The 16,868-nt window shown below is 43.0% G+C and overlaps 1 protein-coding gene across 2 annotated transcripts; it reads left to right on the top strand.

Moving 5' to 3' along the window:
- The first annotated feature begins 648 nt into the window (after positions 1-648).
- TMEM254 (transmembrane protein 254) lies at positions 649-16,479 on the top strand. 2 transcript variants are annotated; one of them, XM_073686007.1, is made up of 4 exons: positions 649-894; positions 5,859-5,962; positions 12,421-12,480; positions 14,841-16,479. In XM_073686007.1, the coding sequence occupies exons 1-4, from the start codon at positions 718-720 to the stop codon at positions 14,956-14,958; spliced, it is 459 nt and encodes a 152-aa protein (XP_073542108.1). In that variant the 5' UTR covers positions 649-717; the 3' UTR covers positions 14,959-16,479. The 2 variants fall into 2 exon arrangements, with proteins under 2 accessions (XP_073542108.1, XP_073542109.1); XM_073686008.1 differs by having other exon boundaries at positions 649-804.
- Positions 16,480-16,868: the final 389 nt, after the last annotated feature.

A 16,868-nucleotide genomic window follows, 5' to 3' on the forward strand; every position in this document is an offset into this window, starting at 1 on the left:
GATGTGTATGTATAGGTGTGTGTGTACAGGTGTGTGTACAGGTGTGTGTGTATAGACGTGTACAGGTGTGTATAGATGTGTATGTATAGGTGTGTGTATAGGTGTGTGTGTATAGGTGTGTGTGTACAGGTGTGTGTGTATAGGTGTGTGTGTATAGACGTGTACAGGTGTGTATAGATGTGTGTGTATAGGTGTGTGTGTACAGGTGTGTGTGTACAGGTGTGTGTGTATAGGTGTGTGTGTATAGACGTGTACAGGTGTGTATAGATGTGTATGTATAGGTGTGTGTATAGGTGTGTGTGTACAGGTGTGTGTGTACCGCCCTGTAGCACCCTGCATGTACTTATCATGTGCAAACAGTCTGAGGCATTGATGCACAATCTCCCACAGAAAGCTGCTCAGTGTACAAACATTCCTACGTGACTGGCTACACCTAATACACAGATGACATAGTCATACTAGATAGTAATGTGATCCCGCCATCGTACAATACTACACGCTCATAATCAAACCCCTCAATCTGATTCTAGCAGCTCACACACCACGGCCACAGATCACTACGCGGGGACTAGCGGTGAATCTGATTGGCTGAACGTCTAGACCTTCACAGCTATTGGCTGTTGGGATCAAAGGAGGCAAAAGGTGACCAATGCGCTGTCCACGTCACTTGACTAGGACGTGCTGCTGTGCAGTGGGTGCCGGCTCGTCTCTGGCATCATGGCATCGGCTGGCAGTGTCTCCTACTTCAAGAGAGCTAGTATCCTGTGGATGGCCGTCATCTCCCTGGCCATGGGCTTCTTCACAGTAAGCAGGTCTCCCAGTGACAATGGCGATAGATCAGCCGGCTGCGCTGCCTCTGCTGCTCTGTCAGCGCTCTGTCAGCAGCCGGGTGAGGTCGGTACCAAAAGTACCCAACTTCAGGGGGTGTTCCATCTCACAGCTGTAGGAGCCTGCAGCATGCCTCTGTGCACACTGTGCCCCGGGATCTGCGGCTGTCAGTAGCACTTTGCGGCACAGCCGACTTTCTTATTGCTTTTTATTCTCTTTGGGGGAATGAGCCTGAAAAACAGCGAATCTGGATATATTTATATTATGAATTAACTGTGGGGGATAAATATAATAATACTTTAATGGTTCTGACATTTAACCCCGTAAGAACGCAGACAATTTTCCCTTCTTGCTTTTTCATCCCAAATGTGTAATTTTTTCTTTATTTTTTCTCTGATGGCAAGGGGTTTGTTTTTGTTTTCCACTTTGTTATATTTTTCACTTTCAGTTTGACACTTCCATTAGGGGACTTGAACCTGTGACCCTCTGATTGCTTGCGCTATATACAGCAGAGGTGGGCAATTAATTTTCCTGAGAGACTGTGACTGTTGTGGAGGGCCAAACCAGTAGTCTGCAATGATTTCTGCTCAATATTAGCATATTAATTAGAATTAATATAAAATAATTAGCCCCCTGTATACAGTATGAGCCCCCATATAGCCCCCTATATACAGTATGAGCCCCCACATAGCCCCCTGTATACTATGTGAGCCCCCACATAGCCCCCTGTATACTGTGTGAGCCCCCACATAGCCTGCTATATACAGTATGAGCTCCTACATAGCCCCCCTATATACTGTATGAGCCCCCACATAGCCTCCTATATACAGTATGAGCCCACACATAGCACTCTATATATAGAATGAGCTCGCCCATAGCCTAATATGTACAGTATGAGCCCTCATAGCCTCCTATATACAATATGAGCCCCCACATAGCCCTCTATATACAGTATAAGCTCACACATAGCCTCCTATAGCCAGCACGAGCCCTCACATAGCCCTCTACACTGTGTTCCAAATTATTATGCAAATATTTTCTCAGATTTTCCCAAATTACCTATATGAATTGCAGTCATTGTAATTTTCCAGTCAAATAACTATTAGAGTACAATTGAAAGGTTTTTGTACAAACTGCCTATGATAACAGTATATTTTAAAAAAAATAAAAAACTCAAACTGCACTCAAAATGCATGTTCCAAATTATTATGCACAGCAGAGTTTTGAACCTTTTCATTTTAATAAAGAACAAAAAAATGGTCATTTTTGAAATTATAAGCATTAGCAGGTTATTACAAACTGAAATCAGTTTTCAACTCAAAACTTTATTCTAGGTGATGTTACATTTGCACATAGGACCCCTTGTTCGAAAGGAGCTTCTGAACTCTCTCGTCCATTGAATTTGTCAGGTTTTGGATGGTTTCTGCTTCAATTGTTTTGCATGAGGACAGAATACCCTCCCAGAGCTGTTGCTTAGATGTGAACTGCCTCCCGCCATCATAGACACTCCTTTTGATGATGCTCCAGAGGTTCTGAATGGGGTTGAGGTCAGGGGAGCATGGGTGCCACATCATAAGTTTGTCCCCTTTTATGCCCATATCAGCCAGAGATGCAGATGTGTTATGTGCAGCATGAGACAGTGCATTATCATGCATGAAATGATCTCGATGGTCCAGATGGATGGAGTGGAGGATGGCTGGTTGATGGACACCCCATGCAAACACAGCTACGGCGCTAACAAGGAGGAGATGGAGTAATGTTTTGGGCTGGAATCATGGGGAGAGAGATTGTCGGCCCTTTTAGGAGCCCTGAAGGGGTAAAGATGAACTCCATAATGTATGTTGAGTTTCTCAAACAGCACTTCCTTCCATGGTTCAAGAAGAAGAACCTTGCATTCCGCAGCAAGATCATTTTCATGCATGATAATGCACCATCTCATGCTGCACATAACACATCTGCATCTCTGGCTGCTATGGGCATAAAAGGGGACAAACTTATGGTGTGGCACCCATGCTCCCCTGACCTCAACCCCATTGAGAACCTCTGGAGCATCATCAAAAGGAGTGTCTATGATGGTGGGAGGCAGTTCACATCTAAGCAACAGCTCTGGGAGGGTATTCTGTCCTCATGCAAAACAATTGAAGCAGAAACCATCCAAAACCTGACAAATTCAATGGACGAGAGAGTTCAGAAGCTCCTTTCGAACAAGGGGTCCTATGTGCAAATGTAACATCACCTAGAATAAAGTTTTGAGTTGAAAACTGATTTCAGTTTGTAATAACCTGCTAATGCTTATAATTTCAAAAATGACAATTTTTTTGTTCTTTATTAAAATGAAAAGGTTGAAAACTCTGCTGTGCATAATAATTTGGAACATGCATTTTGAGTGCAGTTTGAGTTTTTTATTTTTTAAAAAATATACTGTTATCATAGGCAGTTTGTACAAAAACCTTTCAATTGTACTCTAATAGTTATTTGACTGGAAAATTACAATGACTGCAATTCATATAGGTAATTTGGGAAAATCGGAGAAAATATTATTTGCATAATAATTTGGAACACAGTGTATATACAGTATGAGCCTGCACATAGCCTCCTATAGACAGCATGAGCCCACACTTGGCCTCCTATATACAATATGAGCCCTTACATAACCCCATATATACAGAATGAGCCTCCACATAGCCTCCTGTATTATTATTAGTTATTATTATAGCGCCATTTATTCCATGGCGCTTTGCATGTGAAAAGGGGTATATATAGCAAATACCCATACAATAATCTTGAAGAAAACGAGTCAGCGACTGGTACAGGAGGAGAGAGGACCCTGCCTGTGAGTGCTCACAATCTATATACAATAGGAGCCCCCACATAGCCTACTATATCACAGTATGATCCTCCTATATACAATATGAGCACTCACATAGCCCTTTATATACAGTATGTGCCCCAACATAACCTCCTATGTACAGTATAAGTAGCCCCTCAATACAGTATGAGCCCCCACATAGCCTCCTGTATACAGTATGAGCCCCCACATTGCCTCCTGTATACAGTATGAGCCCCCACATTGCCTCTTGTATACAGTATGAATAGCCTCCTATACACAGTATGAGCCCCCAATTAACCTCTTATATACAGTATGAGCCCCTACATAGCCCTCTATATACAGTATGAGATCTCACATAGCCTCCTATAGGCTATGAGCCCTCACATAGCCCTCTATATATAGTATGTGCCCCCATCTAGCCCTCTATATACAGTATGAGCCTGCACATAGCCTCCCATAGACAGCACGAGCCCGCACATGGCCTCCTATATACAATATGAGCCTGCACATAGCCCCATATATACAGAATGAGCCCCCACATAGCCTCCTATATACAATAGGAGCCCCCACATAGCCTACTATATCACAGTATTATCCCCCACATAGCCTCCTATATACGATATGAGCCCTCATATAGCCCTCTATATACAGTATGAGCCCCACATAGCCTCCTATGTACAGTATAAGTAGCCCCTAAATACAGTATGGGCCCCCATAGCCTCCTATATACATTATGAGCCCCCTGTATACAGGATGAGCCCCCACATAACCTCCTGTATACAGTATGAGCCCCCACATAGCCACCTGTATACAGTATGAGCCCCCACATTGCCTCCTGTATACATTATGAGCCCCCACATAGCCTCCTATATACAGTATGAATAGCCCCTATATACAGTATGAGCCCCCACATAGCCTCCTATACACAGTATGAGCCCCCATATAGCTTTCTATATATTGTATGAGCCCCCACATTACCTCCTATGTACAGTATGAACCCCAATATAGCCTCCTATATACATTGTGAGCATCCTTTATACAGTATGAGCCCTCACATAGCCCCATATATACTGTATGAACCCCCACATAGCCTCCTATATACTGTATGAGCCCTCACATAGCCTCATACATACTGTATGAGCCCCCACATAGCCTCTTATGTACAGTATGAAATCCTATATAGTCTCTGATATACATGCACACATCCCATACACATATGAAATAAAAACAACACATATTTGGCTTGCTCCTGTTTCCCGGCGCTCTACTTCTGTCTCCATTGCACTGATTCTCCGCACAGCTGACAAGATGAAGTTACATCATTGCGTCAACTGGCTCAGTCACATGCTGTTTAGTCGAAGAAGGAGCCAGTGGCTCCATTGTCCACCAATGTATTCACCGCTATCTTCATCCCAAGGATAGTGGTGACAGCGGGCGGTGGCGGACGGACAGGCGAGGATACAGACTGCAACAGCCAGAGGGACCGATGTGGCATGCAGGCCGCAGTTTGCCCGGCTCTAATATACAACATATTGCTGTATGTAGTAAAAATCAGTGTCTCCTATGACGCCCAGCTTCTGATCACAGTCATGGGGACCTTCAGCCAGCCCTCGGCTGTCATAGCATCCCATCAGCACCCTGCGCTTGTGTTGGAGTCGAACCAGTGGGCACCCAAACAAACGCCTGGGCCGGATTGCGGTGCCTAAATTCCATTGTCACTGATTGGTATCAGTAGTGCCAATCAGTGAAGTTACAGGCAATGGCCAGCATCTGCCCTGGGTGGAGCAGGCTCTGCTCATGAGCCCGCTCCAAACACCCTAACGATTGGGGTTAATGATGTAGCTGTACCTATTATGGTTTGGTTTGTTTAACTAATTTTTTCCATTTTTATTAGGGCTATTTATCCTGAGACCATTCTATCACTGTAACCATACACCAGAATACTTCTGAAATGTAGTGTAATGTTATGATAGCAATTCTGAAGCTGTGGGAATACATAGATGGCAGCCTAATGACAGCCATCCGCCGCTATGACAGCCCACCTATCCCTCAGTTGTGCTGTTGGAGGGGAGTCAGTGGGTGGTCCTGACTGCTTACTCCTCAGCTCCATGTATAACATATGTCGTGAAGGGATTGAACACGCCCTTATTTACCACAATGGTGAAATTTCTGATTTTCACATTATCTCTTCCATTTGCAGTGGACAGTTTTTTGGCCTGAACAAGTCCCTTATGAGCAGCTGGGGCCTGTAGGATCATTCTCACAGTACATGGTGAAGAATTACTACATTGTCTTGTATTACGGGTATGTATTCTTCTAATTCATGGTTTTTCAGCTGGGGAAAGAATTATAATTCCTACAGGAAACAGCATTCATTCATCAAAACTACAGCAAGCATCCCAAGTACAGTAAGAGTCCCGGCCTTGGAATCACAGTCTCCGGATGGGGCAGCATTACCTGGTGACAGACTTTATAGGCTATTCCCAGCTTACCAAGTTTTCACCTCTCCACAGAGAATGGGGCTCTGAAATGTCCTGTTAGAGTGGATGAGATATAGTGGTGCGTGTGCCGTCCATTGTTAATAGCACTGCCAGAGCGATTGCCCCATAGACTGGGAATGCATCATGGTGCACATGCTGTCGGTAAGCAAAGGACCAGGACAACTGACCTCTGTTCTTATCTAAGTTAGACGTCATAGGGCTCCCAGGCTGTCCCTCCATGTCTGCCATTTTCCTCAGCCTAGCAAATCAATTTTGAGGCGGGTTCTAATAAGCTACCTCTCAGTGAAGCACTGACAGGATAGGTAACGCAGTGCACTACCTAAGTAGTACAGTGTACTAGCAAAGGATCACATGTTCAGGTTCCCTTATGAGACTTCTATTAGGAAAAAATATATATATTATACATCAAATATAATATTAATTAAAAAAAAAAAAAAGATTTTAAAGGAAGTCTGTCAGTTTTTTTTGCCTTATAAACCCTGCCCATTACTTTTAAAAGCATGTAAATTGGGTTCCTACAACCTCTTTATATCCTCAGAAGTGCTCCTGCTTGCATCATAAAAAGCGCTGTATTCATGTCCCGCGCTGCATGCAAATTGTGTGGTCTGGTCTGATGAGCGAATCCAGATCACCTCCTCTGTCTGGATGGAAGTGGATCATGACTTGTGCCTACTCTGTGGAATCAGAAACATTACCAGATCCCTGGCTGTTCAGTTTTCATTTCTATAAAAAGTTAATAAAAGTTTGTTATATGCTTCTCAAAATGATGCAACTGACAAACAACTCTGTCCTGAAAAAAAATCACCCCCATAAGACTGTGATCCAAAAAAAAAGTTATAGTCCACAGAATGTGACAATAAAATAGTAAAAAAAAAGGTTTATCAAAAAGGCTAAACTTGCAGCAATGCCAAGGGAGGGACGAGGTTGTACATGGTTAGAAGAATAGGACGGCATTCTTCCAAGCAGTAGTTCATGGGAGGAGCAGACACAATCCTTGTAAGTTCACACCAGCGTATAAAAAAATAGTCCAAGTTTCATCCAGAAAACTTGGATGGTTTTCATCCATATTCATCCTTGGGCCCTTATTTACATCTGCATGGCATATATACAAGATGAAATGCCATTTCCTATGTTTATAATGGCAGTGTATCTGTAAGAATCGGATGCTACATAGATGATCTGTATGGGATACAATTTTTTTTTTGTGCATCTATAGGCAAATCTCATCCAATATATGGAAGAAACAAATGCGTGCTGCGATTTATCTTGTACATGCAGATTCGGTCTGTGAAAAAGGAACCGCTCATCTCAACACCCTAATTGAATAACATTGGTCTGCCTGCTGTCCATGTGATGATTTTTTTTCCAGCACTTGGAATGAAAATACGTTCGTATAAACGTTAGCTAAAGGGTGGTGCTTTTTTCTGGAATAGAGAGGTGAAGTCTTTCTAATCCTGTACTATCACTTCAAGGCTGGAATCACACATGCATTATTTCCTCATTGTTTTTTGGAGCAAACCGCTCCCCAGCCTCTGTCTCCTTGCTTGTCCACGGGTCAGTGCTCTCCTTCTTGATTGACAGTTTGGACCAGTGGCATTAATGCTCTGCTGGCCCTGACTTTGTGTTCTCTGTTGCTGCAGCATCAGAGGAGCACAGCGGCACTGGAGCTGGAGGAATCGGGAGCTAAGAGTGTGCTCGAGCGATTCCCGCAGGCTTCAGTGTAGTGCTCACAAGCTCTACAGGTGCTTCTCACTAAATTAAAATATCAGCAAAAAGTTAATTTATTTCAGTTCTTCAATGCAAAAAGTGAAACTCATATATTATATAGAGTCATTACAAACAGGGGAATCTATTTCAAGTGTTTATTTCTGTTAATGTTGATGATTATGGCTTACAGCCAATGAAAACACAAAAGTCATTATCTCAGTAAATTAGAATAATTAACAAAAAACACCTGCAAAGGCTTCCTACGCGTTTAAAAAAGGTCCCTTAGTCTGTTTCCGTAGGCTCCACAATCACGAGGAAGACTGCTGACTTGACAGATGTCCAGAAGGCAGTCATTGACACACTCTACAAGGAGGGTAAGCCACACAAGGTCATTGCTAAAGAAGCTGGCTGTTCACAGAGTGCTGTATCCAAGCATATTAATGGAAAGTTTAGTGGACGGAAAAAGTGTGGTGGAAAAAGGTGCACAAGCAACCGGGATAACCGCAGCCTGGAAAGGATTGTTAAGAAAAGACCATTCAAAAATTTTGGGGGAGATTCACAAGGAGTGGACTGCTGCTGGACTCATTGCTTCAAGAGCCATCACACACAGACGTATCCAGGACATGGACTACAAGTGTCGCATTCCTTGCGTCAAGCCACTCATGACCAATAGACAAAGCCAGAAGCGTCTTACCTGGGCCAAGGAGAAAAAGACCTGGATAATTGCTCAGTGTCCAAGATGTTGTTTTCATATGAAAGTAAATTTTGCACTTCATTTGGAAATCAAGGTCCCAAAGTCTGGAGGAAGAGTGGAGAGGCCACAATCCAAGCTGCTTGAGGTCTAGTGTGAAGTTTCCACCATCAGTGATGGTTTGGGGAGCCATGTCATCTGCTCGTGTAGGTCCACTGTGTTTTATCAAGACCAAAGTCAGCGCAGCCGTCTACCAGGAAATTTTAGAGCACTTCATGCTTCCCTCTGCCAACAAGCTTTTGGAGATGGAAATGTCATTCTCCAGCAGGACTTGGCACCTGTCCACACTGCCAAAAGTACCAATACCTGGTTTAAAAACAACAGTATCACTGTGCTTGATTGGCCAGCAAACTCACCTGACCTTAACCCCATAGAGAATCTATGGGGTATTGTCAAGAGGAAGATGAGAGACACCAGACCCAACAATGCAGACGAGCTGAAGGCTGCTATCAAAGCAACCTGGGCTTCCATAACACCTCAGCAGTGCCACAGGCTGATCGCCTCCATGCCACGCCACATTGATGCAGTAATTGATGCAAAAGGAGCCCCGACCAAGTAATGAGTGCATTTACTGAACATACATTTCAGTAGGCCAACATTTCGGATTTTAAAAACATTTTTCAAGCTGTTGTTATAAAGTATTCTAATTTACTGAGATAATGACTTTTGTGTTTTCAGTGGCTGTAAGGAATAATCATCAACATTAACAGAAATAAACACTTGAAATAGATCACTCTGTTTGTAATGACTCTATATAATAGGAGTTTCACTTTTTTATTGAAGAACTGAAATAAATTAACTTTTTGATGATCTTCTAATTTAGTGAGAAGTACTTGTATTGGAAAGTGCTTGTAAGTACTGTGGGCCGATTCATCATGACTGGCATAGTTCATGCCGGTCTTAATGAGGGTGTATGCTGGAGTCAGACACTCCTGATTCATAAAGGGGTGCACACCTCTTCATGAATGTAGAGCACTTGACAAGTGGTGTGTGCCTCCGTGCGCTATGCCTGACATCTCCATCAGACACTGGAGTGAGATTTTTGGCACAGGAATACCACAGATCATCATGAATTAGACAGGCTGTGCCCCTGACGCGCAGCGTCCTTCCTCAGTTCCACCCACTGTGGCACAGCTGGGAGAAACTGGTGTGAAGACGCCGAATGTCCCACAATTTAGACACAAACCGGAGGGTTTTTTTTGCAACTTTTCATAACTTTTACGCCAGAATTCTTGTGTGAACAAATCAAGCCCTATGTGTTTGGCCACTGCTGCAAAATTGCAGCGGCGGCCGGTAACCTACGTGGCACGCTATAAGTAATAGCATTAAAACTCCTATTGTTCTTGAGAAAAGAGAGTATTTGTAATAACAAGTAAGTGGCAAAGTTGTAATTTTAACCATTAAAAAAATAACCTGTTAGGGGAATTCTTGATGGAATGTTTTGAGCCAAGAACAGAATTACTTTATAAAGGAGAAGAAAATATAATGGAAGGACTTTTAACTTCTTCAAGCTAAATTTATTTTTTGGCTTTGGGTAAAAAATAAACAAAGCTTGATGTGTGTGTGTGTCTGTTCCCACCGTTCTACATGGCCATAGGGATGGTGTCCACAGTGACCACTTCTTGTGGTTCACATACCAGGATCTGATGCTAGTCTGGGCACTAACTATTCTGCTCCTGCAATGAGCCGTATTACTGCTGCAGCCTCAGTGCAGCCTTTGTCCTGAAACCCCCTGTAATGGTGGTGTCACAGCGGGTGGTGGGTCTATTCTTGTCCTACTGAGACGGCAGGTTAATATTAAACCTAGAATTCTAAAATTAGTTCCCAAGATCATGGACCACAGAATCCGCACAAGGTAAAGGAAAAGTCACACTATTGTGGATTAATTTATACTGTAAATTAGCAAAGCATGTTTGTGATTTATTTCGTATTTATTTTATTCATTTATATGGCGCCATTAATTCCACAGCGCTTTACATACACTATAATCACTGTCCCCACTGGGGCTCAGAATCTGCATTGCCTATTAGTCTTAGAAGTGTAGGAGGAAACCGGAGAAAACTCACACAAACACAGGGAGAACATACAAACTCCTTGCAGATGTTGTCTTTGGTGGGATTTGAACCCAAGACCTCAGCACTGCAAACTACCATGCTAACCACTGAGCCACTGTGCTTCCTTAAATATAGTACAGTGCTAACTACTGAGCCACCGTGCTTCCCTATATATAACACACCTCAAACCACTGTGCCACTATGTTTTCCTAGATATAGTACAGTACTAATCACTGAGCTACCATGTTGCCCTATATATAGAACAGTGCTAACCACTGACTTACCATGTTGCCCTTTATATAGTACAGTGATAACCACTGAGCCACTGTGTTGCCCAATACATAGTACAGTGCTAACCACTGACTTACCATGTTGCCATTTGTATAGTACAGTGCTAACCACTGAGCCACTCTGTTGCCCGCAGTTAACCCTTAAGTGCTTCAAGCAGGAACGGAATGAGAGAAGAAAAGGGACAAAGTTCCAGAAGAAAACAGGCATTTTCAGCGCCATAAAACACAGGCCAGTTTAGCAGATACAAGCTCTTGGCTTATATGTGTTTATTGGGGGCTAAAGTGCAGCAAGGCCAGTTATCCTGTGAGTCCTCGCTCACACCGGCGTATAAATTGGACAAGTGCAATGCACCACGACCAATGTTATTTCATGAGGCAGTGCCGATCTGTGTATTTTTCTCAGTTGTACTCAGCATGAAAAAAAAATGGTCTCACTTTTCTGGATGAAAATCGGAGCGTAAAGTTTTTTTGGTTTTTTTTTTTTTATACACCCAGCCTTAGACTGGCATGATACGTTAACCCTCTGGTGCCCATAAGGCCACTTCATGTGCTACCATCATTACTGTAGGGCAGAATAATTAACGTCTTCATGTCGTATTTGTGAAGGCGACACGTTTTCTCGGACTTGTAGATTACGGTCGGCTCAGGTTGTCGGGACTTGCACTGAGCACACCTCGTTTCTGAGCAGATTCTGTCCCTCTTCTAATGATAACAGTGGAGGATGTCCTCTGTATGGCTGGCCTGGCATTCATTGTATGCAGAGGTGAAGAGTGCGCAGCAATATCCACAGGCCGCGGACCGCTCACATTACTGTTGAAGACTTACTTAGGGCCCTTTGTTGCACATAATGTAATTTTTTCATAGGAAAATCAATAGCGGTTTATACAGAGCTGTTTTTTCCCTTGATGGGTAGCATGGCAAAATCTGATGAGCCCACAATAAGTCAGTGTGGTCCATGACGGAGATGTGGGCACGGCCTCTCCAGCGTTTGGAAATAGATTTGCTCTTTGGCCTCTTGTAACAACCTCCGATATGGACACAAGAATTAAAGCCAGCTGAATGATAGGCTTACTGCGCACAGTCCACATTCCTGCAGGGCTCATACTCCACCACAAGCCTAGTTACTGTATTCATGGTAGTTAACCCTTTCCTACACCGGGACACACAATTGGGTCCGGATTACGGTCATTGACCACAGTGGGTCATAGTAATACATCCTGATGATTTTGCAGGAACAGAATGTTGGGGGGTTGAGGAATCGTTGGGGGTCTCCGAACCTGAACATTTCCCTGATTGCCCTGTGGTCTTTTTGCACCACTGCTGTGATAATGGGGGCCATGGGCTCTCGCTGTTCATGCACTTTCCTGGTGTTGTGTGAACAGCGCCTCACACAGTAGTACTTGTATTTGTTAGGATTAATCTTATTCTGCCATTCTTACAGTTTTCTGTCTTGTTTCAGATACTGGGTATCGTGGGCCATTCACATTGCTGAGGCTCTATATAGCTTACCACTCTGCAGGTCAGTATAATGTATAACCGTGTGTATGGTCACTTTAATTACTGTTCGCTGTTTGGGGGCTGCACACTATATCTTAGGATGGTAACTAAGGGCTCATTCAGACATCAGTTTTCACGTACGAGCGCTCGCTGTGTACTCGTACCTTATATACTGAATGAGGCCGTTCACATGTCCCTGATTTTTCCTGGGATGCAAAAAAAAATGGCAGCAACGTGCCTGATTACGATCTGTGTGTCAAATCAAAATTGGCAATGCAAGTCTATGGGTCTGAGAAAAAATCGGGCCGCACTCAGATGCCATCCGTGTGCAGACAGTGTTTCTCAGACGATAGGAGAAGATAGAGAAACCTTTTTTTTGTTTGTTTCCCACCTGAGAGAAACTGATGAAACTCTGATGGTAAAACCTGACTCTGCCCAAATCTGATATACAAAAATCAATGATGACAGGAAGACTGAGCAATCGTAGGAGAAAAGTACTGACGTGTGAATGAGCGCTTACTCTGGACAGGGAGCAGGATGTGCCGGGTGTTCCCCACCTCCACTGCTCCATCCTATACACTATATGGCCCCGATTCCCAGCCTGACTGTACCCTCTAACAGCGTAGTGTATGCCTGTAAGGCTCTTAGTTTGGGTCATGAGACCCGCAGTCAGGCCCAGGACAAGAAAAGATGGTGGCGATCACTAGAGCTGATCGTTTCCTGCTGAACCTGCTAGGGCAGACTAATGCACCTTTGGTGTTTAGTCACATATTACAGATTTTGTTGCGGAAAGTTTTGCAACTGTCCAAATCTTCCAAAATAATCACAAACATTTCTGCATCCAAATCTGCAACATGTGAATGCACCCTTAGGGTATGTGCACACAGGATTATTCTGCAGAATTTCCGCTGGGGAAAAATGCTACAGACTTCCTAGTGGAAATGCTGTACATTACACCTGCTGTATAGCACATAGTGACATCGCAGCATGTCAACTAGCAATCCGCAGTGAATGTTCTCTGCACTGTGTGAATGAGGCATTGGGAAATCTTATCAGCAATCCTGTACAATAATACACAGTAAATTGTCAGTCTAGGAAATCCGCTGTGTGCACACATCTATGGGGTGAATCCACACATAATGACTGTGTATATGACGGAGAAGTGAGGACAAGACACTAGCTCTCACAATGGGGTAAGGAATCATCATGGGCGACCATCAAGTGAACAATCAGTGTTTGAAGTTGGTGTGTTGGCAGCTGGAGCCATGATCATGTGTAATGATCCGAGCGACTGTGACAGGCGGCAAATGATGATGTCTGGGTCAGGCCATCTAGGAATGGCAGGTCTTGTCATTGGTGTATAATGCTCTTATAGGATACCAGCCGGAAGGAGAACAAATGCACAATCTTTTGGTGTCCATTGTGTGAATGGGACCTTAGGACACATCTGACGTGTGCGCTGAGCGCTTTACTAGTGCACCTATCATCTAACAGGACATATTTCCACGGTTTGCATTGCCTGAGACACTTCTTCCCATCTTTCCTCTGTTTTCATAGAGAACACAAGCCAGCCATGTGGTACAGTGTGATCTGCCAGAGTATACAGTGTGTTTACATAGGGATTTTATTAATGCTACTTAATCACTAATGACATGTCTGCTACATGGACATTATATTGCCCTGGTGCTTGAGTCAGAACATTTTTATTGGAAGTCCATTCCTATTTTTAGATTTCCTCTCGAATCACCACTTTTTTTTACAATTGGGGAACACCATTTGAGCCATAACACAAACTGCACACTAGATGGCAGCATATTCCAGTAAAAGATCTTATCAATTTAGCAACAAAATTCTTATCACTGGAGATGAGCGAATCTGTTCACAGAAGCCTGGTCCAGAGGCCACGTCCGTATCTGTGGCCGCCACATGGGAGCCCTGCAAAGCACTTACCTGCCGGCATCCCCGGCGCCCCTTCCCATTAGTAGGTCTGGCACAGGGGCATGTGTGTGGGGGTCACGCGGGAATGACGACGTCTTGCCAGGCTTACATATCAAGAGGTGCCAAACATTCTGGCAGGTTGGTGGTCCGCAGGGTCCCATCTGGAGGCCACTCATACTCACAAGGCCTATGGTCCAAGGTCCTGCCAATTAATTTGCTCATCTCTACATAGCATTTCTCTGATTTTAGAGTATGGTCTGTAGACTATGGGTGCATATGGTGCAAAAAAAAGCATGTGAATGTGATATATCTACTTATATTAACACTACAGAGGCTTTTATATATGCAATAAAATAGGAAAAATCTATAACGGATGCATTTTATTTTACATTTGGTCAATATTATTTATAGATGGAACTTTACTTGAAATCTTTCTTTTTCCAGTTCTAAAGGGATCACCGACTCGGGAGCCAGGGTGCTGTGGTTTATACAAACCTTCCTTTTCGGAATAGCTTCTCTCTCTCTCCTCCTTACATACAAGCCAGGAAAGAAACGAAGATAGACTGGAAAAAAGTACTGAACCGTGAACCAACACCAATGTGCTTTCTGGGTTAATACAAAGTTAACCCTTCATTGATTTCAGGGACCAATCATGTAAAATCCTACTAAAATCCTTCATTTCCAAGACATTCAGCATAATAACCCAGTAATGGTCCAATGTCAACCTAGAAGAGTTACAGAAATGCCATGAGAATTCTGACCATGTGATGTAGCTCTAAAAACTTACCAGTGTAACCGTGTGGGATGGATGTTGGTGGTTTTCTTCCCAACTTTAATCACATGTCATGTGTATCAGCTGATTCTGGAATCTAGAGAATAAACTATGAGTTCTGTAGTTTGATTAATGTAAATGTTTTTGTCTATCTTGATGTCCAATCAATGTACTTGTTTTTATGCATCGAAAACTGCCGAAAAGATTGAGCACATTGTCATATGATGACCCATTTGCAGAATAAATCTAGAGAATCTAGGCATAAAAGAAGAACTTACATTGAGGACTTAACTGAAATCGAGAGTGGACTCCATGTCTCATTTGGAGAGCCCCTTAGGTGCCTAAACAGTGTAAACCCCCTACAAGGGACTCCATTTTGGAAACTAGAACCCTCAGGGAACTTATCTAGATGTAAGGTGAGCACCTTGAACCCCCGGTGTTTCACAGAAATTTATAACGTAGAGCCTTGAAAATAAAAAAAATCAAATTTTTCCCACAAAAATGTTGTTTTAGCCCCAGTTTTTTTATTTTCACAAGGGTAACAGTAGAAAATGGGCCCAAAAATGTGTTGTGGAATTTCTCCTGAGTACGCCCGATACCCCATATGTGGGAGAAAACTACTGTTTGGGCGCACGGCAGGGCTCAGAAAGAAAGGAGTGAAGTGTTGGAATCCAGACTTTGATGGAATGGTCTGCGGGTGTCATGTTGTGTTTGGAGAGCCCATGATGTGCCTAAACAGTGGAAACACCCCAAAAGTGACCCCGTTTTGGAAACTAGACCCCCTCGAGAAATTTATCTAAACGTGTCATGAGCACCTTGAACCCACAGGTGCTTCACAGAATTTTACAGCGTTCAACTGTGAAAATGAAAAAAATTGATTTTTCCCACAAAAATGTTGTTTGAGCCCCAATTTTTTCATTTTCACAAGGATAGCAGGAGAAAATGGACCCCAAAATTTATTGTGCAATTGCCATTGATGGTGCTGCATGGCGGCTTGTTTTTTGCAGGACAAGATGATGTTTTCACAGATACAATTTATATTTACATTTGTCTTTTTGATCGTGTTTTATTCCACTTGTTGTTCGGCAGTATGATGAAAAAGCATAGTTTTTGCCTCGTTTTAAAAATTTTTTTTTTTACGGTGTTCACTGAAGGGGTTAACTAGTGTGACAGTTTTATAGGTCGGGTCGTTCTGGATGCAGCAATACGAAATATGTGTCCTTTTTTTTTCTACATAAAAATAAGTATTTATTGGTATAATTTTTTTTTGTTATTATGTTGTGATTTAAAATATATAATATAATTTTACAATTTTTTTTTATTTTCTTATTTAGTTCCTCTATGGGACTTTCACTTTCAGCACTTTGATCTCTGTTGTAAAGCATTGCAATGCACGAGCATTGCAGCCATCCCCTCTGATAATATCTCCTTGTATTCAGTTCTAGATCAGGGGATGTGGCCTGCTTCGTGATCGAGGACTGCAGGGAAGAAGATATTATCAGGGGGCTGGCTGCTGCTAACAGCAGGGAAAAGGCTATGCCCCCTGATGTGTGAGGTTATGTCCCATAAGTGAGGGGGGGCAGCTCCAGCATCACAGAATTACAGTTACTGTTACTATGAGGATGGAAAGCCGCACTATTCTTGTTATCCTAATAGTCGATGAAGGTATGAGCATTAGGATAATTTTTACCCCCCTTTTA

This window comes from Phyllobates terribilis, unplaced genomic scaffold (assembly GCF_046119375.1).
Source record: "Phyllobates terribilis strain yellow unplaced genomic scaffold, ASM4611937v1 Scaffold_5__5_contigs__length_657084704, whole genome shotgun sequence".
In the NCBI taxonomy this organism is placed as follows: Eukaryota; Metazoa; Chordata; class Amphibia; order Anura; family Dendrobatidae; genus Phyllobates; species Phyllobates terribilis.